Source organism: Neoarius graeffei, chromosome 21 (assembly GCF_027579695.1).
Source record: "Neoarius graeffei isolate fNeoGra1 chromosome 21, fNeoGra1.pri, whole genome shotgun sequence".
Classification (NCBI taxonomy): domain Eukaryota; kingdom Metazoa; phylum Chordata; class Actinopteri; order Siluriformes; family Ariidae; genus Neoarius; species Neoarius graeffei.
In genome coordinates, this window is record NC_083589.1 from 23,436,672 (window position 1) to 23,462,106 (window position 25,435).

Consider the following 25,435-nt stretch of genomic DNA (forward strand, 5'->3'; position numbering starts at 1 on the left):
CTTCAACTTTCAGTAGCTATGGTGAATACTTCGATATAAATTTGTTCCATTTTTGCTGCCATAAGGCCATGGCCTTATCCTTAAGCACTGCTGGCAAGGAACTGTACCTGTACGCAAACAAAGCAAGTCAGTCGGAAATTTCTTTCAAACATAAAAAAAAGCTTTAATCTAATTACAAAGCAAAAGTCATTCACCTGATTGAATTCATTGCCAACTCCTTCAGCATGCCTACATTGGCACTCAGACCTCCAATTCCTACAAAGACTTCATAGAAATCATAGGTGAGTCCAGTTGTGCCAAGCAAGGCCGGATCATCGGAGCTCACCACCATGGGATGGCCCTCTGACATTAACACTGCAGCGGGGTGATTTCGCAGATCTGAGACCAGCTTCAGCACCTACAATACATATAAATCCACCACGACATTTGTGAAGAGGAGGACAGGTATCCATATGCACTATATATATATACACACACAAAAGCATGTGGACACCTGACCACCATACTCATATGTGCTTGTTGAACATCTCATTACAGATTTCATCACCCTGTGTGTTTGCTGTTATAATAAGCTCCACTCTTTCAGCTCAGATCATTCAGATACAAGAGCATTGCTGAGATCAGGTACTGATGTTGGATGAGGAGGTCTGGGGTTCAGTTGGTGTTCCAGTTCATGTCAAAGGTGTTCAGTCAGGGTTCTGTGCAGGACACTTGACTTCTTCCACTCCAACTTTAACACACCATGTCTTCATGGTGCTCAGTTTGTGTACAGGATCATTGTGATGCTGGAACAAGTTTCGGTCTCAGTTCCAGTGAAGGGGAAATTGTAATGCTACAGGATACATTCTATGCAACTGTGTACTTCCAACTTTGTTGGGAGAAAAAACACATATGGGTGTGATAGCAGGTGTCCACATACTTTTGGCCATATAGTGGACCACCACCACCAATACCACTTTTTGACCAACAGGGAAAGGGTTCTGGAACCAGTTCTGTTCAGGATTCTTTGAACCTTGGTGCCAGCTAGAGAACTAGCTTTGCTCAGAATCATAGTAAATCAATGATGCATCATCAACGGAGGGCATTGCACAATTCACAACAGGAGTAAACAGTAGCAGCAATATCTCATCTCATTATCTCTAGCCGCTTTATCCTGTTCTACAGGGTCGCAGGCAAGCTGGAGCCTCTCCCAGCTGACTACGGGCGAGAAGAGGGGTACACCCTGGACAAGTCGCCAGGTCATCACAGGGCTGACACATAAACACAGACAACCATTCACACTCACATTCACACCTACGGTCAATTTAGAGTCACCAGTTAACCTAACCTGCATGTCTTTGGACTGTGGGGGAAACCGGATCACCCGGAGGAAACCCACGGGGAGAACATGCAAACTCCACACAGAAAGGCCCTCACCGGGCACGGGGCTTGAACCCGGACCTTCTTAGTAGCAGCAGTATATCAGAGCATATTGATTACCTGCAAACTTTTGTTCTGTTATTACAGATACTTGTTTTCGGTCCATTTTTTCTGAAGATATATCCTTTTCCGTTGCGTTCTCCATTGCTGCACTCTGCTTCCTCTCCAAACGAATGACACGACCATTGATGTCACGGTTTGTGCTGGAAAAAACAGCTATATTTTGGTTCCAGCTGGGAACTAACTTTTCAGGTTTCGAACCAATTTATTTTTGGTTGAAATGCTCTGAACAGTACAAAATTTGGTGCACGAACAAGAACGGAACCTGTTCCCTGCTGGTTGAAAAGGGGTACAAGAAAACTACTCCTATAAAATATGCCTTTAAAGGCTGTTGTTGGGCACAGTCAATTGAACTTGCAGATTTTCATGCTAATTTCAAAAACCCATGCTAATTAAACTGATAATTATATCATCACTATTTCATGAATAGTCTTCATCCAGAATGTAGCTGGGCATTTTTTCTTCAACTGTTTTCTCATGTGTTTGATTCAACTAATCATGGCACATTTGTATGTCAGTATTTTGTGAATAAAGTGATTGATATGTTAGTGGTATTTAAATGGAAGGGACTAAGGGAGCCTATAATTGAATCAAAGCACCCCAAAGACAATAAAACGTTCATATTTAGCTAAATAGCTATAGGGATACGGTATTTGTGTGCAGTCTATTTGCTTCTATTTGCTTTATCAACACTTGATACTGATGCCGTACCTGGTTGGATATAGAACATACTTCCACTGGCACTCCCAGTTTTCTGGAGAGCTCTTTAGCCAGGGGATGGTGTGCCAAGGCAAAACCATGCCCAATACGCGTAGTGTTGAAATACAGAGCATCCAGAATGTTCCTGTCAACATCTGTGCCGTATAAGCCTATAAACACACATACACTCCAGTATAAACAAGATGATAATCTATATTGTAATATGGATGTATTTAATATGTTTATATCAAAGTAACATTAGGGATTAGTTTATAGTTAAGTGAGTCTCAAAAGTATATAATGCATTCAGATGTACAGTGGTGCTTGAAAGTTTGTGAACCCTTTAGAATTTTCTATATTTCTGCATAAATATGACCTAAAACATCATCAGATTTTCACACAAGTCCTAAAAGTAGATAAAGAGAACCCAGTTAAACAAATGAGACAAAAATATTATACTTGATCATTTATTTATTGAGGAAAATGATCCAATATTACATATCTGTGAGTGGCAAAAGTATGTGAACCTTTGTTTTCAGTGTGGGTGCAATCAGTTAATTATTCTTATTAAGTGATCAATCTCGTTAAATCAGTCTCATTAAATTTTGAAGGTCAGTAATTAAAATGAATCAATCCCATTGAATCGTTTACTTTGACTCGTTTGAATTGAATCATATCATAGAATCAGTCTCATTCAGTGAATCATTTAGTGAATCGTTCAATGAATCGTTTAGTGAATCATTCAATGAATCATTTAGTGAATCGTTCAATGAATCATTTAGTGAATCATACCAATGAATCATTTAGTGAATCATTTAGTGAATCATACCATTAATCCTGGTGCTTAATAATAAATTACCAAACAGCTAAATTATGGTATATTTCCAAATTATTACGATCACTTACCATATTACATAACTTTTATATGCACCCTTTTGAATTCTTTGAGAAGATTGGGGACTTCACATATTGTTGTTCACACAAATAAACACAGTTTCTTTAATAAATGAATTTATTATACAAAGATAAAAATAATAAATCAATATATACAAGCAGTGAAGTGTGTGTGTGTGCGCGTGTGTGTAGGACTTGACCATGTGTTTAGCCTCGTGTAGCTAACTACACGTGGTGGAGGCCTAGCTTGTTGCTAGCTAAAACAAAAGAATGTTATCTAAATAGAACAAAGGATTAGCTCTGTGTTTAGCCTCGTGTAGCTAACCACACGTGGTGGAGGCCTAGATTAGCCTTGTGTTGCTAGTATGTGTTTGTGAAAGGCCCTATGGCCTAGCTAAAGTGTGTTTGTTAGGCCTTATGAGGCCTACTGAGCACGTGTTGCTAAAGACAAAGGGAAGCTATCTAAAGTGTATCAGGCCTGGTCAGGCCTGTTGAGCACGTGTTTTCTCAGTAACAAAAAGATTCCACAATCATAACATTACCAAACTCACTGAAACCTTGATAAGGTCAAAATGTATGATAAGGAAGTTAGTGTTAGTCAGAATAAGAGAGAGAGAAGCATGCGCAGCCTAGCTATTAAACAATTAAGAGAACATAGAACCAAAATAAATCAACACGCTGCGTGTCTAATAGTGTAATGAATAAACCTGGGTTTAAAGTCACACTATTTCAAATAAAAGCAAATTCCTAAGACTATCTTAATTATGCCCAAATGCCAAAATCTTACTTAATCCTGCCTTTAGCAAGATATGAAGAACTATTCGCCGGTGTAGTTTCGGGCCTCGCCGTGGGAGCACGTGAGCCGCTCGTGATGGAGGCGCAGAAAACTTTCGGGTCCAGCGGAGCACTTGGGTGGTTCCTGTGGAAAGCAGAGGATTCTTGGTCCGAATCTCAGCGTTCGTGAGGAAAAGTCTCTGCTCAGAATAAGATGCACAGCACTTTTGAGTTAAAAAGGATTCAATCGCTTCTTAACTTTTAACTGCCTGAGCTGCAGTCGTGACGTCACTTCTAATGCAAGTAAACCGGTTGTAACTCAGGTTGAGTTTAAAGATCGCGCGACTCTAGAGTTTACCTTTGCCAAGGGTAAGAAAGAAAATCGCGCTGAGTGATGGATCTTGCAAGAAAGAAGACGTCTTTTTGATGGAGAGCGCCTCTTTATGCGTCCAGATTCATCGGAAGCCAGACGAGAGAGACAAAATGGCAGAGCTTCCGCTTGGATTTATGCGTGCATGGCAGACTGACGTAGATGATCCCGCCCACGCGTGATGTAGGTCACGCGGAAGTTGCCTGGGAATTGTAGTTCTGACACAAGATGGCGGCATGATACCTACATCAGTATCTGGTGTGACCCCCTTGTGCAGCAATAACTGCAACTAAAGGTTTCCGGTAACTATTGATCAGTCCTGCACACCAGCTTGGAGGAATTTTAGTGCATTCCTCCGTACAGAACAGCTTCAACTCTGGGATGTTGGTGGGTTTTCTCACATGAACTGCTCGCTTCAGGTCCTTCCACAACATTTCGATTGGATTAAAGTCAGGACTTTGACTTGGCCATTCCAAGACATTAACTTTATTCTTCTTTAACCATTCTTTGGTAGAACAACTTGTGTGCTTAGGGTCGTCGTCTTGCTGCATGACTCACCTTTTCTTGAGATTCAGTTCATGGACAGATGTCCTGACTTTTTCCTTTAGAATTCGCTGGTATAATTCAGAATTCATTGTTCCAACAATGATGGCAAGCTGTCCTGGCCCAGATGCAGCAAAACAGGCCCAAACCATGATACTACCACCACCATGTTTCACAGATGGGATAAGGGGTTTATGCTGGAATGCAGGGTTTTCCTTTCTCCAAACATAACACTTCTCATTTAAACCAAAAATTTCTATTTTGGTCTCATCCATCCTCAAAACATTTTTCCAATAGCCTTCTGGCTTGTCCATGTGATCTTTAGCAAACTGCAGATAAGCAGCAATGTTCTTTTTGGAGAGCAGTGGCTTTCTTCTTGCAACCCTGCCATGCACACCATTGTTGTTCAGTGTTCTCCTGATGGTGGACTCATGAACATTAACATTAGCCAATGTGAGAGAGGCCATCAGTTGCTTAGAAGTTACCCTGGGGTCCTTTGTGACCTCACCGACTATTACAGACTTTGCTCTTGGAGTGATCTTTGTTGGTCGACCACTCCTGGGGAGGGTAACAATGGTCTTGAATTTCCTCCATTTGTACACAATCTGTCTGACTGTGGATTGGTGGAGTCCAAACTCTTTAGAGATGGTTTTGTAACCTTTTCCAGCCTGATGAGCATCAACAACACTTTTTCTGAGGTCCTCAGAAATCTCCTTTGTTTGTGCCATGATACACTTCCACAAACGTGTTGTGAAGATCAGACTTTGATAGATCCCTGTTCTTTAAATAAAACAGGGTGCCCACTCACACCTGATTGTCATCCCATTGATTGAAAACACCTGACTCTAATTTCACCTTCAAATTAACTCCTAATCCTAGAGGTTCACATACTTTTGCCACTCACAGATATGTAATACTGTATCATTTTCCTCAATAAATAAATGACCAAGTATAATATTTTTGCCTCATTTGTTTAACTGGGTTCTCTTTATCTACTTTTAGGACTTGTGTGAAAATCTGATGATGTTTTAGGTCATATTTATGCAGAAATGTAGAAAATTCTAAAGGGTTCACAAACTTTCAAGCACCACTGTATTTGTATGCATATAGAACCTATAGATCATCTCAGTCTGAACAGAAAAGGAAACCAAATACGTTCAAACTTTAAGATGTTTGTTATACTAAAGCTTAAGTGCAGGTCATTTATCACTAATCCATTTTCTATGCCATTTATCCTACGGAGTGTCATGGATGAGCTGAAGCCAATCCCAGTTGACATTGGATGAAAGGCAGGGTTCACCCTGGACAGGTCACCAGTCTATATTGTAGGGCTAATATGGAGAGACACACTCACCATCACACCTACAGGCAATTTAGAGTAGCCAGGCATGGCAAGAACATGCAAACTCCATGCAGACAGGCCCCTGCTGACCAGCAGATTCAAATCCAGAAGCTTCTTGCCATGAAACAACACCACTATCCACTGCATGACCATGGCACCAATTTATCACCAATAAAACAATTTTCTAAGCAATAAGGGTGTATTTGAGAAGGTGTTTGGGTGGTACAATCCTTAATCATACTCAATAATTAAGTTATTCCATGAAATCGAGTCGTACATGAGCTGATAGCCAACGAGGCACGTAGCACCGAGTTGGCTATAAGCCATGTACGACGAGATGGAGTGGAATAATTGTTTTATTCTATCCACATTCACTGGATTTTGAGAAACAGAGCATTTTTATTTTTGGCAAATTCAATAAATAAAAACTTTGTACAAAACTTCTGACAAAATCATTTCTACTTAGAATGTAAACAAACCGGTGAAATAACAGTAGCAATTTGTGAAAAATATAATAATAAATATTTCTTGAAAAAAGATATGTTCTTACCATCAAATACTTTTATTCCATATTTTGTTGCTTTTTTTGTATTTTCTGGGTTTTTGTTTTCAAGTAGAGTTTTTATTTTGTCCTCAGTTGGTTCAGCAACACGCTCCGCCATTTTGTTTTTCTCCACTCACGGTATATGAGCTGATAACCTAGTAGTAGAGTAGCCAGTCAGAGCATACGATTGCTCATATCCAGTGAATGTGGACAGAATTAAAAAAAAGATACTTTTTAAACCCTTTTTCAGAAGGAGATTTTAATAGGACAAAACCAAAAATCCATATCCCTGCATTTTTATTGATTGATATTTGTGCAGACCGCTGATTTCAGAGACGTAATGGGGGAGTAGTTTGTGTACAAATATGTGATTTACATTTTTTTGACTGAATATTTCTGATGAGATTTACCTGGTGTTATCATATCATACTGCTATTATTCGCAATGACATTCATCTAATGAACTCTTCAAACTGCAGTCTCTTCAAACTAGTCACAAGTACCTTCATAGTTATTTAAGCACTGCTTTTATTGGATGTTCTATTATCTGTCATTTTGTTAATGCAGCTCTTGCCATCTAGAGCTCTGATATGGCATGTATCAGCCAGCACCAGGTCTCAGACAGGGCATGAGTCCTTTATGTGGACATTAAAGAAGGTGCAGGAAACTTTGGCACACATCCAGAGCTGTAGGATCTTGGCTGTGAGTGTGTGGACAGGAAAACACACAATGAGGCATTACATAACACTGGAGGAACTGGCATGTACATTGCTGATGCCCCCATAGGGAAAGTGTGAAAGTGCTCTCGAGGGTGCCCCTGTGGTCCAAGCCCAAATCAGAACAAGTTGGGACAGTATGTTCAAATTGAAGTTAAACCTGAAAACAATGATTTGTAAATAATATTTGACCTGTATTGCACTCAAAGCAATACAATAGCACATTATGTGATGTTTTACCTCATGAATTTTATAGCTTTTCAGAATAAACACTTATTTTAATTCTGATTCTTGCAACACATTTCAAAAAAGTTGGGATGGTAAAGCATTTACCACTTTATAGTGTTTCCACTCCTTCTTACAACACTTAAAAAATGTTTAGGGATTGGAAACACCAAGTGTTGAAGTGTTTCAGGTGTGATTTTGTCCCAGTCTTCCTGCAAACAGGTCTGAAGGTGTGCAACAGTACAGGATCATCGTGGTCATATTTTTCATTTCAGAATTCTCCACACATTCTCTATTGGGGACAAAGGAGACAGACACCCTCTTCTTCCAGAGCCATGCCTTTGTAACGTCAGCAGAATGTGGTTTTGCATTGTGTTTTGAAATCTCCCTGGAAAAGATGTCTTCTTGAAGGCAGCATATGTTGCTCCAAAATCTCAATGTACTTTTCTGCATTAATGTTGCCATCACAGAAGTGCAAGGTACCTTTGCCAAGGGCACTGACATAACTCCATACCATGACAGACCCTGGCTTTTGGACTTGTTGCTGGTAACAGTTTGGATGGTCATTTTCGTCTTTGGTCCAAAACACACCATGTCCATTTCATCCAAAACAGATCTGAAATACTGATTCATCTCACCACAGTACACGTTTCCAATGTGTGATGGTCCATCCCAGATGCCTCCAAGCCCAAAGAAGTCAATGGTGCTTCTGAACACAGTTAAGATAAAGCTTCCTTTTTACACAGTAAAGTTTTAACTGGCATTTGTGGATGTAACTCCATATTATAGTGCTTGATAAAGGTTTGCCAGAGTAATCCCGAGCCCATGTGATTATATCAGCTATAGATGAATGACGGTTCTTGATGCACTGCTGTCTGAGGGATTGGAGATGACAAGTGTTCAGCTTTGGCTTGTGCCCTTGCCCTTTATGCACTGAAATTCCTCCAGATACCTTGAATCTTCTAATGATATCATGCACCGTAGAGGGTTAAATATCCAAATCCCTTCCTATATTTCTCTGAGGAATATTCTGTTTAAACACCTCATTAATTTTCTCACACATTTGTTGACAAACTGGAGATCCTCAGCCCATCTTTGCTCCTCAAAGACTAGTCCTTTCCTGGATACTGATTTTGTACCAAATCATGATTACAGTCACCTGTTGACATCACCTGTTTAAAATCACATCATTATTTAATTGTTTTACCTCATTACTAACCCTAAATTGTCCCCATCCCAACTTGTTTTGGAATGTGTTACAGGCCTGAAATGCAGGAATGGATGTATATTAACAAATGAAATTAACTTGACCAGACAAACCATGAAATATCTTGAGTTCATTCTGTATGCAAGGAAATACAAGTCAAAGTAAATTTAGAAAATCACTGCTGGGTCATTCCATGCCAAATCAACAAATATCTGACAAATTTATGCTCGACCATCTCAGATTTCAATGAAATTTGGAGGGCTCAGAGATACTATTAAAAGAAGTTAATCCCCAAAATTTGAGCTTCCTATCTCCAACGGTTTCAGAGATACAGGCATTTGAATTTTTTCAAATTTTTTTGCATTTTGCTCAAAACATACATATTTCAAAGTGTAATATAATCTTTATTATGCAAGATAGAAACCTAAAATTTTGCAGAGAGAGACTCAATGTCTTGTACTACAAGCTTCAACTTAGAATTTCAATGGTCATTGTATATTATGCCGCTTTTCCACTACCAACTCGGCTGAGTTGGGCTGAGCCGTGCCGTGCTGAGTTGGGCTGAGTCGAGCTGAGTGGGGCTGTTGGAATTGCATTTTGACTACAACCACGCTGAACCGTGCTGGCTGGAAGTGGGTGGACACATTGGGTGGAGTTAGTGAAAGTGGGTGGACGTCACGTGATGTCGTTAGGTGGCGCAAACAGTGACATCAGTGGTCTTTTAAGCGGTAGTCTCACGACCGGGATAGTAAACAATAAACATGGAGGACATGGAGTCGTTAGTGTTGCTGGTCTTGATGCTGTGGCTTGTTGTCACCGACAACGCCAACAGATACTGGCAAGAGCGTATAGATGAGGCGAGGCGCATAAGGCTTCATAATTCTCGTAATTCATAATTCTCCTTCTTCCGGGTTTACGGTGTTTACAGATCCCATCGTGCTCGCGGGGCGTGTGTGGGCATGTGAGGACACTCCTCCTCACCAATCAGTGCACAGGGGAGTGTCTCCTCACGCCCCTAGCCCCACTCAGCTCGGTTTGGCTCGCTTCAGCCCTACTCCAAAACCGTGCGAGTTTTGGGTGCTAAGTAAGGCTGAAGCGGGCTGAGTCGTACTGCTCTGAGGTAGTCGAAACGCGAGCCGTGTCGGGCTGAAGTGAGCTGAAGTGAGCTGAAAAAGGGTAGTGGAAAAGGGCCATAAGATGGTGATTTTAACAAGGAAATTAAAAAGACAAATTTGCATTTTTTGCATTTTTAATTCATTCTGGAAGCTTGTCTGTGGCAGTAATGCTTAAACTAAGAATGTTATTCAAATCTACACAGAAATATCTACCAATTTCAGTTTTACCAAGTCTCCACTATTCCTAGTTTGTCTGTAATAGGGTTTTGAAATTCGCCAATTTCTAAAACATGCCATTTTCAGTAGCTTCCAATGTGGGATAGCAGTTAGGAACTTGTAAATTTTTTTTCAGTAATCTCCTAGACCCATATTTTATATTTCCAAGTTTTTGCTCTGTGTCTCTCAAGTATTTCTGAGCTACAGGTGTTTAAAAAATCCATTTTTTCCAAATTCGAATTTTTGATATTATTTCCATTTTATTGATGATTAAGGACTGATAAATACAACTAAATGATTTGTATAGATAAGGAAACATTTTACTTGTGTTCATGTCACAGAAATATGGTTTTAAAAATATTATAATTTTGACATAAGCTAAATAATATATGAACAGGGTTTTTTCTAGAAAAATTTAGTATGAGGGCGCTCACCATGGCGAGGGAGCGAAGCGGGGGGGGGGGGGGATGGTGCCGGTTGTCCCCCCCCGCCGTGCAAAGCCTTTGAAAAATGCTCCAATGGGACATTCTGAGGCTATCTGAGAGGGAAATTGTAACAAATTGTCTGTCAACATTGAAAAAGAAAGAAGTAATCTTCTTCTGCCCCGGACAGTCTTTGGCTTTCTTCCGCTTCGTGCCGTGGGATGACATCTTTAAATGCCCAAGTGTCAACAAAAACAACTCGCGAACTACTTCTGTCAAAAGCTCCCCCGCCGGTGGGTGAAAGGTCATTCAGTCTCGAGAAATCTCGCTCGACAAGTCAGCTGACCTTGTATGTAACCCATGTCAAATCTCGTGAGAGCAGCCGCGACAAGTAAACAACTAAACAACATGGCGCCTCAGTCTGGAAAACGCCAATTCGGATTGTTTTTGCGCCGTCTGGCGGTGTATCTACTATGATTGGAATATTTTTGGAGCAATTATAACGTATTTGATGATCAGACACATTGTCATGTAGTGTTGCTGGGATGTTTTCATGGAGTTGGTAAGGGGGCGCACGCCGAGAGTAAGAGGGCACAGCGCCCCTGTTCCCCCGTTTAGACGAAAGCCTGATGAACATTTCACATTTTTCAGTAAATATATATATAAAAAACTAAAGAAGTCAGTCATTTTTCATATAAATCACTTACAGTAACTTACAATTTCTGTTGTATGTTAGTTTATGGCACTCAGAATCTTTCTTTAGTCCAATTCCTATAGAACAGGGAGGAAGTTCAGCAATTTCTAGATGTCTAAGAACAAACTCATTTACACTGATCTCAAATTGAAAGCAACTACAATTAAATTCCCGAGTCAACTATTCAAAATATCCAATCCTTGCAAAGAAACACATTCAGTTAATAACATTGGTAAATTTTCTCAGTGCTCTGTATTACAATGTATTTAATATAATCCAAGCAATATAATGTTATCTGAACAAGTATGCAGTTTACAGACTCTAAAACTATAAGATATGAGCCACCTGTTCTGGTATCAAAGGTCACCTATTGTGCTGTGTTGATATTGATAAAGCTGACTGTTGACTGGTACACAATAGCTGGTCATTGATTGTTAATGTTACACAGTCTTAGATTAAAATCAATTTACAAATAATTAATACTGAGCATTAATTGAAATTTTATTTAAAACTGAGGAAGAAACATGTCTCCTAACCTACTTGAGCCTTATTGAAGCATTTATTAACCCTCAAATATCAGTTATATGAAAATATATCAAAAATTCGAATTTGGTGAAAATGGATTTTTTAAACCCCTGTAGTTTAAAAATACTTGAGAGACACAGAACAAAAATTTGGAAATATAAAATATGGGTCTTGGGGATTACTGAAAAAAATTTACAAGTTCCTACCGGTAACTGCTATCCCACATTGGATTTCTTGCTACTGAAAATGGCATGTTTTAGAAATCGCGAATTTCAAAACCCTATTACAGACAAACTAGGAATAGGAGACTTGGTAAAACTGAAATTGGTAGATATTTCTGTGTAGATTTGAATAACATTCTTAGTTTAAGCATTACTGCCACAGGCAAGCTTCCAGAATGAGTTAAAAATGCAAAAAATGCAAATTTGTCTTTTTAATTTCCTTGTTAAAATCACCATCTAATATACAATGACCATTGAAATTCTAAGTTGAAGCTTGTAGTACAAGACATTGAGTCTCTCTGTGCAAAATTTTAGGTTTCTATCTTGCATAATAAAGATTACACTTTGAAATATGTATGTTTTGAGCAAAAAACAAAAAAATCGAAAAATTCAAATGCCTGTATCTCTGAAACTATTGGTGATAGGAAGCTCAAGTTTTGGGGATTAACTTCTTTTAATAGTATCTCTGAGCCCTCCAAATTTCATTGAAATCTGAGATGGTCGAGCATAACCTCTTGTTGATTTGGCATGGAATGACCCTGCTTTCTTTTTAATTTGCATTTTTCCATACCACCCCAACTTTTTCTGATATGGGACTGTAGATAAAATGGAGCACTGCCCTACTGGGTGGCCCTTTACGGTATAAGAAGAAACATGATGGAGTGCCCAAATGGTTGCCTAATATGAGGTGTTTTTTTATTTATTTATTTTTTGCTAAACCTATAAGTTACCCCTTAAAGCCAATTCTCTCCAAAGAATAATGGTAGTTTGAGAGTCTGATCAATTGTATAAGCAGGACTGTCCAAATATGCCTGCACTGAGGGATGTAAAGTCGATTGAGATGCATTTAAACACACTATAATTCATGTAAAAGACACCATAAATCACAGTGTAAATCGCAAGATGTTCCTTTAAACAACTCATTTATTTTCCTTTTAATTATGAACTTTTTCATAGATTTAATTTTTTTTCGGCAGGATGTTGTGAAGTATTTATGAAGAAATCAGAACAAAATATCTTCTTTTGTAAACATTTGAATGTGAGTTATATTGTCTGTATATGTAATATATTAATATGACACTTACCAGTCTCACCTGCATGGAAAAAGTAGGAAAGTTTGGCTTTAACTTCAGCAGGAATTGATAGAGCATCTCGAAAATACCAGATGGAATTTCCTTTATCCTCTTGCCCAACCTACAGCAAGAGATAATCCCAAATTTAGATCATTAAATTACTGTAGATCGTAACAGAATTTCATTACCAGATGTATTTCTACTATGGATTTGGCATAAAGTCATGTAAAGGATTTCACCAGGTCAAAGCCAGCGATAATCTCTGGATATCGTTTTTGCATCTCAATAGTATCTCTTACTGCTATTTTGACCATGGACAAGTTCTGTAATCTGTACAAGGAAGCAGAAGACACACATCTCAAAACAGCAAAGCATTCACAAGACATACAGATGAGTGACAGTCAACATCAACAAAAATCAACATAAAAAGAGTCTTCAAGTTTTCAGCCAGGAAAATCAGACAAAACAGCTTCAGTGCAACTTGGGTCAATTCTACAAGTTTCTGGAATTGTTGTACCAGAACAACTTGTCAAATGTAATTCCATGTCAGCTTACCTATCGACAGAATAAATTAATCGAATCCCAATGAAATCTGGATACTCCAGCGTGAACTGCTCCGTTACATTTTTGTAGGTTTGAATAATCCATTCTCTGTCATGAATGGTGCCATCAAGTTCATATGTCTGAGGCAGAAAATCATGCTTAGTATTGCTAAAAAAGCAGTATCATTTAGTCAGTTACAAACCTTGCCTGGAAATGAATACATCGTTACATACACTATGACTTCCTGAATAACTATACTCAATATTCACCAACCTGGGAAAGGTCAGTCCTCAGCTCCAAATACAAGATATTGTCATTGTAGAGTTGCAGGAGGCCTTGGTAAATGTACTCTTTAAAAACAGGTGCATATGAGACCAGCCCTGAGATTGACTGAAATACTTGCTCAAACTGATTCCACACTTCATCCTGAGTCGGGTATTTTACATCAGGGTCCTTAGTGAACAGCATGAGGTTCCGTATCAAACTGAGAGGAAAATGTGGAAAAGATTAGATTGACCTTACTTAACAATCCCTTGCATTGTTCATGTGTCTGTACTTGGGGTAGGGTGGCTAGACTGAAGCAGTTCCTCAAGAACAAAAAGCATTCAAGCCTGCTTAAACCAAGTTCTTCTCCAAGTTCTTCCATGGTAGAACTTTTTGAGCATAATTCTAAAATATATGTTTGGTGCATAAAAACAAACAAACAAACAAACAAGACAGCTTATCATCCAAAAAATGAACCCACGCTGAAGCATGGTGGTGGCAGCATCATGCAATGTGGCTGCTTCTCTTCAACTGGGACTGGGGCTCTAGTCAAGATAGAGGGAATTATGGATAGCTCCTAATACCAAACTAGTGTATTTGGGCACAAAACCTGTAGGTCTTTGTTAAACAGGTGAATCTGAAGAAATATAAAACACAGCTTCCTCCAAACCAAGTATGAAATGTATCACATTCATAAGTTTCTTCAGATTCTTAAAGAAGTACTTAAGATCAGGAATAGAGAGTGAGGATTTTATATTCATCTCATCTCATCATCTGTAGCCGCTTTATCCTGTTCTACAGGGTCGCAGGCAAGCTGCAGCCTATCCCAGCTGACTACGGGCGAAAGGTGGGGTACACCCTGGACAAGTCGCCAAGTCATCACAGGGCTGACACATAGACACAGACAACCATTCACACTCACATTCACACCTACAGTCAATTTAGAGTCACCAGTTAACCTAACCTGGATGTGTTAGGACTAGGACTGTTTTGGCCTCTAGAGGCCGCTGTTATTTCCTTTTCATGTCGTGTTTATTTTGGCCTCTAGAGGCCGCCACTGTTCCTGTGTCTTGTGTTTGTGTTAATTGCCTAATTATCTTCACCTGTGTCCTTAATTAGTTTGTCTATTTATACCCCTGAGTTCAGTCCTCTTGTCACGGAGTCTTTGTGCTGTTATGTTTATCTCCAGTTTCCTTTGTACTGTGTTTTTTGATCTTCTTAAGCTTTTGAATTTTTGCACTTTGCTTTTCTTTTGGATTATACTCTTTGGTTTTTTTTTTTTGTCTTTTGTTTTGCCCTGTATATAGTGTATATAGTTTAAATAAACCTTTTGATTCTTTTTCTACTTCCGCCTCACGCCTCTGCATTTGAGTCATCCCCCTGGTGGCCTAGTGGGGGTTTGCTGGATTATCACACCAACGAACCAGGTTCGAATCCCAGCAAAACCCTAACAGAAAGACTCCGTCATGACCGACTCAGCAGAGGCTGCTTCAACTGTCTACCCGGCCAACCTTCAGGGAATTATGGCAGCTTTGACACGCTTCGGAGCGACCATGGACGCTCATGGACGTACGCTCACCAGCCAACGTGAGGCCCTCGCTCGCCACGAGGAACTGCTTCAGCAAATTGGGAAAACCCTGGCACAGCTGACATCTCTGCCTGCATCTCCTGATCCAGTTCCTGCTCCTGATCCAGCTCCCACTCCTGCTCCAGTGCCTCCTGCAATGCTGCCTTCTTCACCTCGCGAACCCAGCCTTCCTGCACCACAGAGGTATGACGGCAAGCACAGTGAGTGCCGAGAGTTCCTTACCCAGTGTCAACTCACCTTTGAGCTTCAGCCTACCACCTACACTACGGATCGCCGCAAGATTGCCTTTGTGATCACCTTATTAGCTGGTAAGGCGCGAGCCTGGGCTACTGCTATCTGGCAAAGACAGGGACCTGAGTGCTTTGATTTCCAGCTGTTTTCTGAAGAGATGCTTCGGGTCTTCGATCAGGCAGACATCAGTACCGACGCAGCCCGAAAGCTCATGTCCATCCGGCAAGGAGGAAGCGTCGCAGATTACGCCATCTCGTTCCGAACACTCGCAGCAGTAAGTGGATGGAACGAGACTGCCCTGGTGTCAGCCTTCCACCATGGTCTGTCTGACCCCATCAAGGACGGTCTGGCCTCTATTGGATGCCCAAGTGACCTCGAAACCCTCATCTCACATGCTATTCGTCTGGACAACAGGATGAGAGAACGCCACCAAGCCTTGAGCCCCCCCAGCCTCCCTACCTCTACCTGGAGACCGTCTACCTCCTTCAGTGACTGTCCAGAACCCATGCAAGTGGGTCGTACTCGCCTCTCCGCATCTGAGAGGGAGCGCAGAAGGAGGGACAAGTGCTGCATCTACTGTGGCAAGCCTGGTCACTTCCGAGCATCATGTCCCGAACTCTTGGGAAAAGGACCGCCCCGTCCAGCCGAGGGAGGGTTGTGACGGGGCCTACCCTCTCTCCCGGACTCCCTGGCCAAGGAATCTACATCCCGGTCTCCATCTCCTGGGGTGAGTCTGTCCACTCTTGTCAAGCTTTGATAGACTCAGGGGCGGCTGGGAACTTTATGGATATTCACTTCGCCCAAAGCATCAATATTCCGACTGCACCTCTTGAAGTCCCACTGTCTGTGTCTGCCCTCGATGGCCAAGCGTTAGGTGATGGAAGAGTCACCCAAGTTACTTCTCCAGTTTTCCTCCAGTCTCAAGGTCACAAGGAAGAAATATCCCTGCACCTGATTCCTTCACCTGAGTTCCCAGTTATTCTAGGCCTTCCTTGGCTTACTCGCCACAACCCTCGCATAGACTGGGTAACAAGCCAGGTTGTGGAATGGGGCCCTGCATGCCATGCCTCTTGTCTGCTCTCTAGCTCTCCTGTGTCTCCTGCCGAGCCCCCTGATCTCACCGAGTTATCTCAAGTTCCCACAGAGTACTGGGATCTCAAGGAGGTATTCAGCAAGAGCAGGGCCGCCGTTCTTCCTCCGCACCGGGCCTACGACTGTGCCATCGACTTGCTCCCTGGGACTACCCCTCCTCGTGGCAGACTGTTTTCACTCTCTCAGCCAGAACGCAAGGCCATGGAGGAATACCTCAAAGATGCCCTGGTCTCTGGGTTTATTCGACCCTCCACTTCACCTGCTGGAGCCGGCTTCTTCTTTGTCGGCAAGAAGGATGGGGGGCTCCGACCATGTATTGATTACAGGGGCCTGAATAAGATCACTGTGCGCAACCGATATCCCCTTCCGCTGATGTCCACAGCTTTCGACCTGCTCCAAGGCGCCACCGTCTTCACCAAGTTGGACCTACGGAACGCATACCACCTCATCCGTATCCGACAGGGAGACGAGTGGAAGACTGCCTTTAACACCCCGTCTGGGCACTACGAATACCAGGTGATGCCCTTCGGACTCACCAACGCACCAGCTGTTTTTCAGGCCCTAATCAACGACGTCTTAAGGGACATGATTAACCTATACGTTTTTGTCTACCTCGACGACATCCTTATCTTTTCCAAGACCGTGCAGGAGCACCGCCACCATGTCCGCCAGGTTCTCCAGAGGCTGCTACAGAACAATCTGTTCGCCAAGGCCCAGAAATGCGAATTTCATGTTCCCGAGGTCTCCTTTCTGGGATTTATTGTACGGACAGGCCAACTCCAAATGGACCCTGCCAAGACCCTGGCCGTCCGGGATTGGCCTACTCCCAAGTCCGTTAAGGAGGTTCAGCGGTTCTTAGGATTCGCTAACTTCTACCGCAAGTTCATCAGGAACTTCAGTTCTGTGGCAGCACCCATGTCAGACCTCACCAAAGGGACAGGTGGATCTTATGGCTGGTCTCCTCAGGCAGAAAAGGCGTTCAAAGACCTCAAGGACCGCTTCTGCACGGCACCCATTCTGGTTCTCCCGGACACCTCCCAACCATTCATCGTGGAGGTGGACGCCTCGGACAGTGGTGTCGGCGCGGTGCTCTCTCAACGTTCGGAAGGAAAGCTGCACCCCTGCGCTTACTTCTCCCACCGCCTGAGTCCTGCTGAGTCCCGGTACGATGTGGGGGATCGAGAACTGCTAGCGGTCAAACTGGCCCTTGAGGAGTGGAGGCACTGGCTGGAGGGAGCACAACATCCATTCCTGGTTTGGACTGACCACAAGAACCTGGAGTACCTCCAGCAAGCCAAGAGACTGAACCCTCGACAGGCTAGGTGGGCCCTGTTTTTCAGTCGGTTTGACTTCACCCTCTCATACCGCCCCGGCTCCAAGAACACCAAACCTGACGCACTGTCCAGACTGTTCTCTGCCACTAACAGGGAGAATGAAGTCGGGCCTATTATCCCTGTGTCCCGGATTGTGGCCCCTGTCCGCTGGGGTATTGAGGAGGCTGTCCGACGAGCCCAACGCCAGGACCCCGGTCCTGAGACGGGGCCACCAGGCCTCTTGTACGTCCCACATCAAGCCCGGGCCAAGGTTCTCCAGTGGGGTCACTCTTCCCCTCTCACCGCCCACCCGGGAGCTCGGAGGACCCTGGACTTCCTGAAAAGACGCTTCTGGTGGCCTAACATGGAGAAGGAAGTAAGGTCATTTGTCCTGTCCTGTGAGGTTTGCACCAGAACCAAGAACCCACGACAGCGTCCCCAGGGTCTCCTGCATCCTCTGACCATTCCCCGGCGTCCCTGGTCCCACGTGGCAGTCGACTTTATCACGGGTCTCCCTGAGTCACAAGGTAACACGGTCATTTTGGTCTTAGTTGACAGATTCTCCAAGGCCTGCCGCTTCATACCACTGTGCAAACTCCCCTCTGCTCTTGAAACTGCGAAACTTTTGTTTAATCATGTCTTCCGAGTCTTTGGTCTTCCACAGGACATCGTCTCAGACCGAGGGCCCCAGTTCTCCTCCCGAGTGTGGCACGGGTTCTGCAAGGTCATCGGAGCCACTGCCAGCCTCTCCTCTGGGTTTCACCCACAGTCCAATGGTCAGACGGAGAGGCTCAACCAGGACCTGGAAACCACCCTGCGAGGCCTGGCTATGGATAACCCGACATCGTGGAGCACCTGGCTGCCATGGGCGGAGTACGCCCACAACACCCTGCAGTCATCGGCCACCAAGCTGTCGCCATTCCAGTGCCAATTCGGGTTCCAGCCACCTCTGTTCCCGGACCAGGAGGAGGACGCGGGGGTGCCCTCGGTCAACCAATATGTGAGACGGTGTCGCAAGACCTGGAGCAAGGTCAGGAAGACCCTCATACAGACCTCCAGAACCAACCAGACTCAGGCCAACCGCCATAGAAGACCTGCACACGCTTTCCGCCCTGGGCAGCGTGTTTGGCTGTCCACTAAGGACCTTCCACTGCGGGTGGAGAACCGCAAGCTTGCTCCTCGCTACATTGGCCCCTTCAAAGTGGTGCGCAGGGTGAACCCTGTCTCCTACCGGCTCCAGTTGCCCCGGACTCTGAGGATCAACCCCACTTTCCATGTTTCCCTGTTACGGCCCGTACTGACGTCTACGTATGCCCCTGCCCCTAGGAACCCCCCACCCCCCCGCATCTTCCAGGGGCAGACTGTGTTCACTGTGAATCGCCTGCTTGACTCCCGCCGGGTCCGCGGCGGGTTGCAATATCTGGTGGACTGGGAGGGCTATGGTCCTGAGGAGCGCTGCTGGGTTCCTGCTCGGGATGTCCTTGATAAAGAACTATGTCGGGACTTCCATTCGGCCCATCCGGATCGCCCTGGGAACGTCAGGAGACGCTCCTAGAGGGGGGGGTCCTGTTAGGACTAGGACTGTTTTGGCCTCTAGAGGCCGCTGTTATTTCCTTTTCATGTCGTGTTTATTTTGGCCTCTAGAGGCCGCCACTGTTCCTGTGTCTTGTGTTTGTGTTAATTGCCTAATTATCTTCACCTGTGTCCTTAATTAGTTTGTCTATTTATACCCCTGAGTTCAGTCCTCTTGTCACGGAGTCTTTGTGCTGTTATGTTTATCTCCAGTTTCCTTTGTACTGTGTTTTTTGATCTTCTTAAGCTTTTGAATTTTTGCACTTTGCTTTTCTTTTGGATTATACTCTTTGGTTTTTTTTTTTGTCTTTTGTTTTGCCCTGTATATAGTGTATATAGTTTAAATAAACCTTTTGATTCTTTTTCTACTTCCGCCTCACACCTCTGCATTTGAGTCATCCCCCTGGTGGCCTAGTGGGGGTTTGCTGGATTATCACACCAACGAACCAGGTTCGAATCCCAGCAAAACCCTAACAGGATGTCTTTGGACTGTGGGGGAAACCGGATCACCCGGAGGAAACCCACGGGGAGAACATGCAAACTCCGCACAGAAAGGCCCTCGCCGGCCACGGGGCTCGAACCCAGACCTTCTTACTGTGAGGCAACAGCGCTAACCACTACACCACCGTGCCGCCGGATTTTATATTATCTGGCTTTATTTAATACATTTTAGAGGAACATAAGATTGGGTTTGTATTTCATACTACTCTTATAATGGACAAGATTGCTCTGATTCAACACTTATATGCATTAACAACCAAATCAGTTCAAACAGTTACAAGTATCAGCACTGCTATCTTAATAAAACATTAAACACTCCAGTAGGTGGTTTATAAAGACTATTCTCTGCTTCTCATTTTTTTAAATACACAAACAAATTTAGGCGCTCAAGTAGGTCACCTCTTGTCAAAAGTTGTTACATCACTGAGATTGGCCCTCAGGTTCTCCAATAGGTTCCATTGAGAGCAATTCAAAAGTGCTAAAGGCTGTTGTGCTGAGAATATGAACTGCACGCGTCCCATCCATGTGAAACAAACGTAGCAGTGAGGCCGATACGTTACATTCATCACAAGCCAATTCACATGTACCAGAGTATCACCATGTACAAGTAGCACCTTAAAGGAACAGATAGTAGAATTTTGTGGTCATGACCAACTCAGTTCTTGGTTCTCTATTCAGTCCTCTGGAACACTCAGTGTAAATTCTTAATGTCTCACGTTTCTAAAAGCTCAGTAACCTGGATCAGGAATCATTATACTGTAGATAGTACAAATAGAACCAAATAAACCCAATGTAGGCTTGTTGGGAGTCCTTGAGGAAATTTGGTACATTTTAGATAAGGAGTTAGAGATTCACAAAAATACCTTTTGGCATTTTTTTTAGTAGTTTAAACACAGGACTCTTTTGGATGTAGGGCTTTGCTTTAAAGAAGTGCATAGCTGGAGGGAAATATGAAGCCATTATCTCCCGCTCTTTCAGTTTACGCAAGAGTGAGTCAAGTCGACGTTCTGCTGCACTGAGCTCCACTCTGCCACCCATCTGCCTGGAGGCTTCCTCTTGGAGTAAAAGCTTTCTCTGATGAGGGTCTGTTATACATTTGCTATCTTTCACAGAGGCTAAGATCAACATCGTCAGCAGAGCTGTAGTACTGCATGATATGTAAAAAAATCTCTTCATGGCCTGTAAAGAAGGATGGGCAAAAGAGTCATAAATTAAGTGTAATTCATTACTGCTGATTCTCAGATTTAATGCAATAAGGCCTTATTTAGCTCAGCAATTTCCAGCTCACACTTAATATGTCATTTGTTTGAATTATTTGAATTAAGCGAACATGAAATAATAATAAGTTCAATTTATTTCACAAACCCAAGGATGCTTTACACAGGAGTTACCCCCCCCCCCCCCCCAAAAAAAAAAAAGCCACACTAGGAAGAGTAGTGTGAGGAAAAGAGAAAAGTTCAAGTTAGCTTTGAAGGAAGAGAGAGTGGAACAGTCACGAAGCAATTGTGGTAACGAGTTCCAAAGCCTAGGAGCAGCAACACCGAAAGATCTGCCACCCATAGATGCCTGTTTAAAACGTGGGACAGTCAGAAGCCCACAGACAGAAGATCTGAGGGAGTGAGAGGGACAGTACAAATGAATTAGCTCACAGAGATAGGAAGAGGCGAAACCATGAAGAGCTTTATAGGTTAAAAGCAAGATTTTGTATTTAATCCAAGAAATAACTGGCAACCAATGCAGTTGCTGTAAAACAGGAGTAATGTGAGCAGTGCACTTGGCGAGTGTGAGGACTCTAGCTGCTGAGTTTTGGATGTACTGCAGGCGATTGAGCAATGTGGCAGGGAGACCATAAAAGAGAGAATTGCAATAGTCGAGATGAGAAAAAATAAACGCATTGACCAACATTTTGGCATCAGTTTCCAAGAGAAGAGGGCAGAGACGTGCAATATTGCAGAGGTGAAAGAAAGCATTCTTAGTAATTAGTTTTAAATGGGGTTCAAACGTAAGGGTGGAGTCAAAGAGAACTCCAAGGTTTTTTATAACTTGGGAAGGACAAAAAGACACACCATTAACATCAATAGTGAAACTGGAGAAGTTCAGAACCTGTCTTTTGGTACCTACTAATAGAACCTCCATTTTGCTAGCATTAAGTTTAAGGCAGTTCTTATGCAACCATTGCTTAAGGGTCAGTGATGCAAGTTCTTAGCAGCTGAACAGAGGCTACGGAAGGGGTAATAGTGATGTAGATTTGAATGTCATCAGCATAACAATGAAAGTTAAGGCCATGGTTACGAATAGTCTGGCCTATAGGAGACATATATAATATAAAAAGAAGGGGACCAAGGACAGAACCCTGAGGCACACCTTGAGCAACAGTAACAGTGGATGATTTATGAACACCAATAGAGATTAACTGTTGCCTGTTTGCTAGGTATGACTGAAACCAGGCTAAAGCTAAGCCAGTAATACCAAAAGAAGATAGTCTGGAAATGAGTATCTCATGATGTACAGTGTCAAAGGCAGCTGTAAGGTCCAAGAGAACAAGGACATTGAGATGGCCAGCATCAGCTGAGAGCAAGAGGTCATTAACGACTCTTAAGAGAGCAAATACAGTGCTATACAGATTGCGAAAGCCTGACTGAAAGGGTTCATAGAGATCATTATGAGCAAGGAAAGTATAAAGCTGAGAGGCTACAACTCGCTCCATTACTTTAGCTAGGAAAGGGAGATTCGAAATGGATCTGTAATTGGACAGTGAAAAAGAATCTAGACCAGGTTTCTTTAGTATTGGTGTAAAAGAAGCAATTTTGAGGGAGATGGGAACAGTGCCTAAAGCAAAACACTGATTAATCATATGAGCAATATAAGGGGAGATAGCAGATACACAGGATTTAAGAAGTGCAGTGGGTGCAGGGTCCAGCAGACATGATGAGGAGGAGGACTTAGTCATAATTTCTGATACTTTAAAAGAATCAACAGGAGAGAAAGCAGAGAGACAGCAGTCAGCTTTATGAGAAAGAGCTACTTGCAAGACAGAAGAATGAATTTCAGAATGAAAGTGTTGGTAAATAAATACTGTCAATTTTATACTTGAAAAAATCCAAAAAAGCCTGACACTGAGCAGGGGAACTGGGAGTGGTTGAGGAAGGAGGCTGAAGAAGATTATTTATTGTATTAAACAGAGATTTGGGTCTATGGTTGCCACTCTTAATGATGTTAGCGTAGTGGGAGGATCGGGCAGCATTAACCCTTTGGTGACTGACCCCTTGAAAATGGTTCCTCCAGGAACCATGACGTTTCAGTTGTCAAGACAACGGAAAAACTAAAATACAAATACAAGAGCATTTTGTTTTGTGCACAAGAGCATTGCGACGTATCTTTCTGTTTTTGTATTTTAGTTTTTCCGTTGTCTTGACAACTGAAACGTCATCGTTCCTGGAGGAACCATTTTCAAGGGGTCAGTCACCAAAGGGTTAAGAGCATCCTTATACTTTGTGATGTGTTCAGAGAAGAGTGAAAGATGAATAGTAAGGCCAGTTTTCTTATAAAGGCGCTCTAGCCGCCTTCCCTTGGCCTTCATGGCCCTAAGCTCAGAGGTGAACCAAGGAGAGGCGCGATTTGCGGAGCCCTGTCTTGTTTTAAGTGGAGTGAAAGTGTTAAGTGTGTTAGATATAGTATTATTGTAAATAGAAACTGTATCATCAGGGGAGGAAACCTCAGCAAATTTACAAAAAGAAGAGAGGCAGAGAAAGAATGCATATCAATAGAAGAAAGATTATGGAAAAAGACAGAAGAACGCAGAGGAAATTTAGAAGAAGGCACACTGAGACAACACTCAATCAACTTGTGGTCAGTAAAACCTACATCAGTACCTGATACAGATACAATTTTTATACCAGTAGAGCAAAGCCAGTCAAGTATATGACCATGATTATGTGTGGGAAAATCAACATGCTGAGTTAAACCAAAACATTCAAAGACAGACAGTCAAGAGCTCATCAGTAAGGGTAGTATCTCACTGGGCTGCAACAGCCTGCAACTAGTTGGAGACACAACAATTGTGATTTAAATATGCGAATTAGTGACAATTTTCACTTGGAATCACACTGAATTGATATTCGCATATTTTATCGCAATTGTTGTGTCTTCAACTAGTCACAGGCTGTCGCAGCCCAGCGAGATACACTCACACTTCCTGTCTCACGGAAACTAACTTGAGAAGGGTTCGTGATGGCTTTGCGACACCAGCGACGCATTTGCAGCTATTTTGAGAGAAATTTTGTCACACAAATTTTTTGAACATGTTCAAAATTTCAGCGATGAAGGAGCGACACTTTGCGACTCACGCGAGGAAATTGAGAAGCCCCGCGAATGTTTCAAGACACTTTTGAAACGCTCTCGCGAATGACGTTCGCCATTTGTTGCAAGCTGTCGCAACCCAGTGAGATACTGGCTTAAGGGAGCAACTAATGTCAACATGAATATTCAAGTCACCCAGAAGAATGACAGCAGTACAGACAGATGAGGCGACAGTTAGCAGTTCATTCAGTTCAGACAGAAAAAGAGATGGCAATGATTTGGGAGATCGATAAATTAATTGAGGCTCCAAGTCTCCCGATAAATCGGGAGATCTCCCGTTATTTGGCACTTTTCTAAAAAAATCTCCTGATCTCCCGACACATGAAAAAAATCCTCCCGACATTTCGTTGACTGAAGTCTCATCTCATCTCATTATCTGTAGCCACTTTATCCTGTTCTACAGGGTCGCAGGCAAGCTGGAGCCTATCCCAGCTGACTACGGGCGAAAGGCGGGGTACACCCTGGACAAGTCGCCAGGTCATCACAGGGCTGACACATAGACACAGACAACCATTCACACTCACATTCACACCTATGGTCAATTTAGAGTCACCAGTTAACCTAACCTGCATGTCTTTGGACTGTGGGGGAAACTGGAGCACCCAGAGGAAACCCACGCGGACACGGGGAGAACATGCAAACTCCACACAGAAAGGCCCTCGCCGGCCACGGGGCTCGAACCCGGACCTTCTTGCTGTGAGGCGACAGTGCTAACCACTACACCACCGTGCTGCCCTGACTGAAGTCGAAAATTATTTTTATACAGTTTTTTCTGCGGAAGGTGATTGCAGCGCCACTCGATCGTCAGTTACTATTTTCGCCGTAAAATGTCACCTCACCTAGTCTAGTTCCCTCCTTCCGCCAGAAGTAAATCTGTGTACTTTCAGTTTTCTGTGGTCGGCAGCATTTTTTTG

The 25,435-nt window shown here is 42.9% G+C and overlaps 1 protein-coding gene across 1 annotated transcript; it reads right to left on the reverse strand.

Annotated features, from left to right (window-relative positions):
• Positions 1–16: 16 nt before the first annotated feature.
• LOC132869945 (adenosine deaminase 2-A-like) lies at positions 17–21,290 on the reverse strand. The gene is made up of 9 exons (XM_060903512.1): positions 21,057–21,290; positions 20,562–20,776; positions 13,875–14,085; positions 13,614–13,741; positions 13,298–13,388; positions 13,071–13,179; positions 2,191–2,348; positions 195–397; positions 17–107 (listed from the first exon to the last, which is right to left on the reverse strand). Exons 1-9 carry the CDS (start codon positions 21,288–21,290, stop codon positions 17–19), a joined length of 1,440 nt encoding a protein of 479 aa, XP_060759495.1.
• Positions 21,291–25,435: the final 4,145 nt, after the last annotated feature.

Bases quoted from the DNA above. Each gene is read 5' to 3' on its own strand.
- LOC132869945 (XM_060903512.1), bottom strand. From the start codon at position 21,290: ATGTTGATCTTAGCCTCTGTGAAAGATAGCAAATGTATAACAGACCCT. The intron at 13,742-13,874 runs GTTGGTGAATAT...TTTCTGCCTCAG, and splicing joins TGAGGACTGACCTTTCCCAG to ACATATGAACTTGATGGCAC. The intron at 2,349-13,070 runs GTAAGTGTCATA...GTGTGTTTATAG, and splicing joins TTTCCATGCAGGTGAGACTG to GCTTATACGGCACAGATGTT.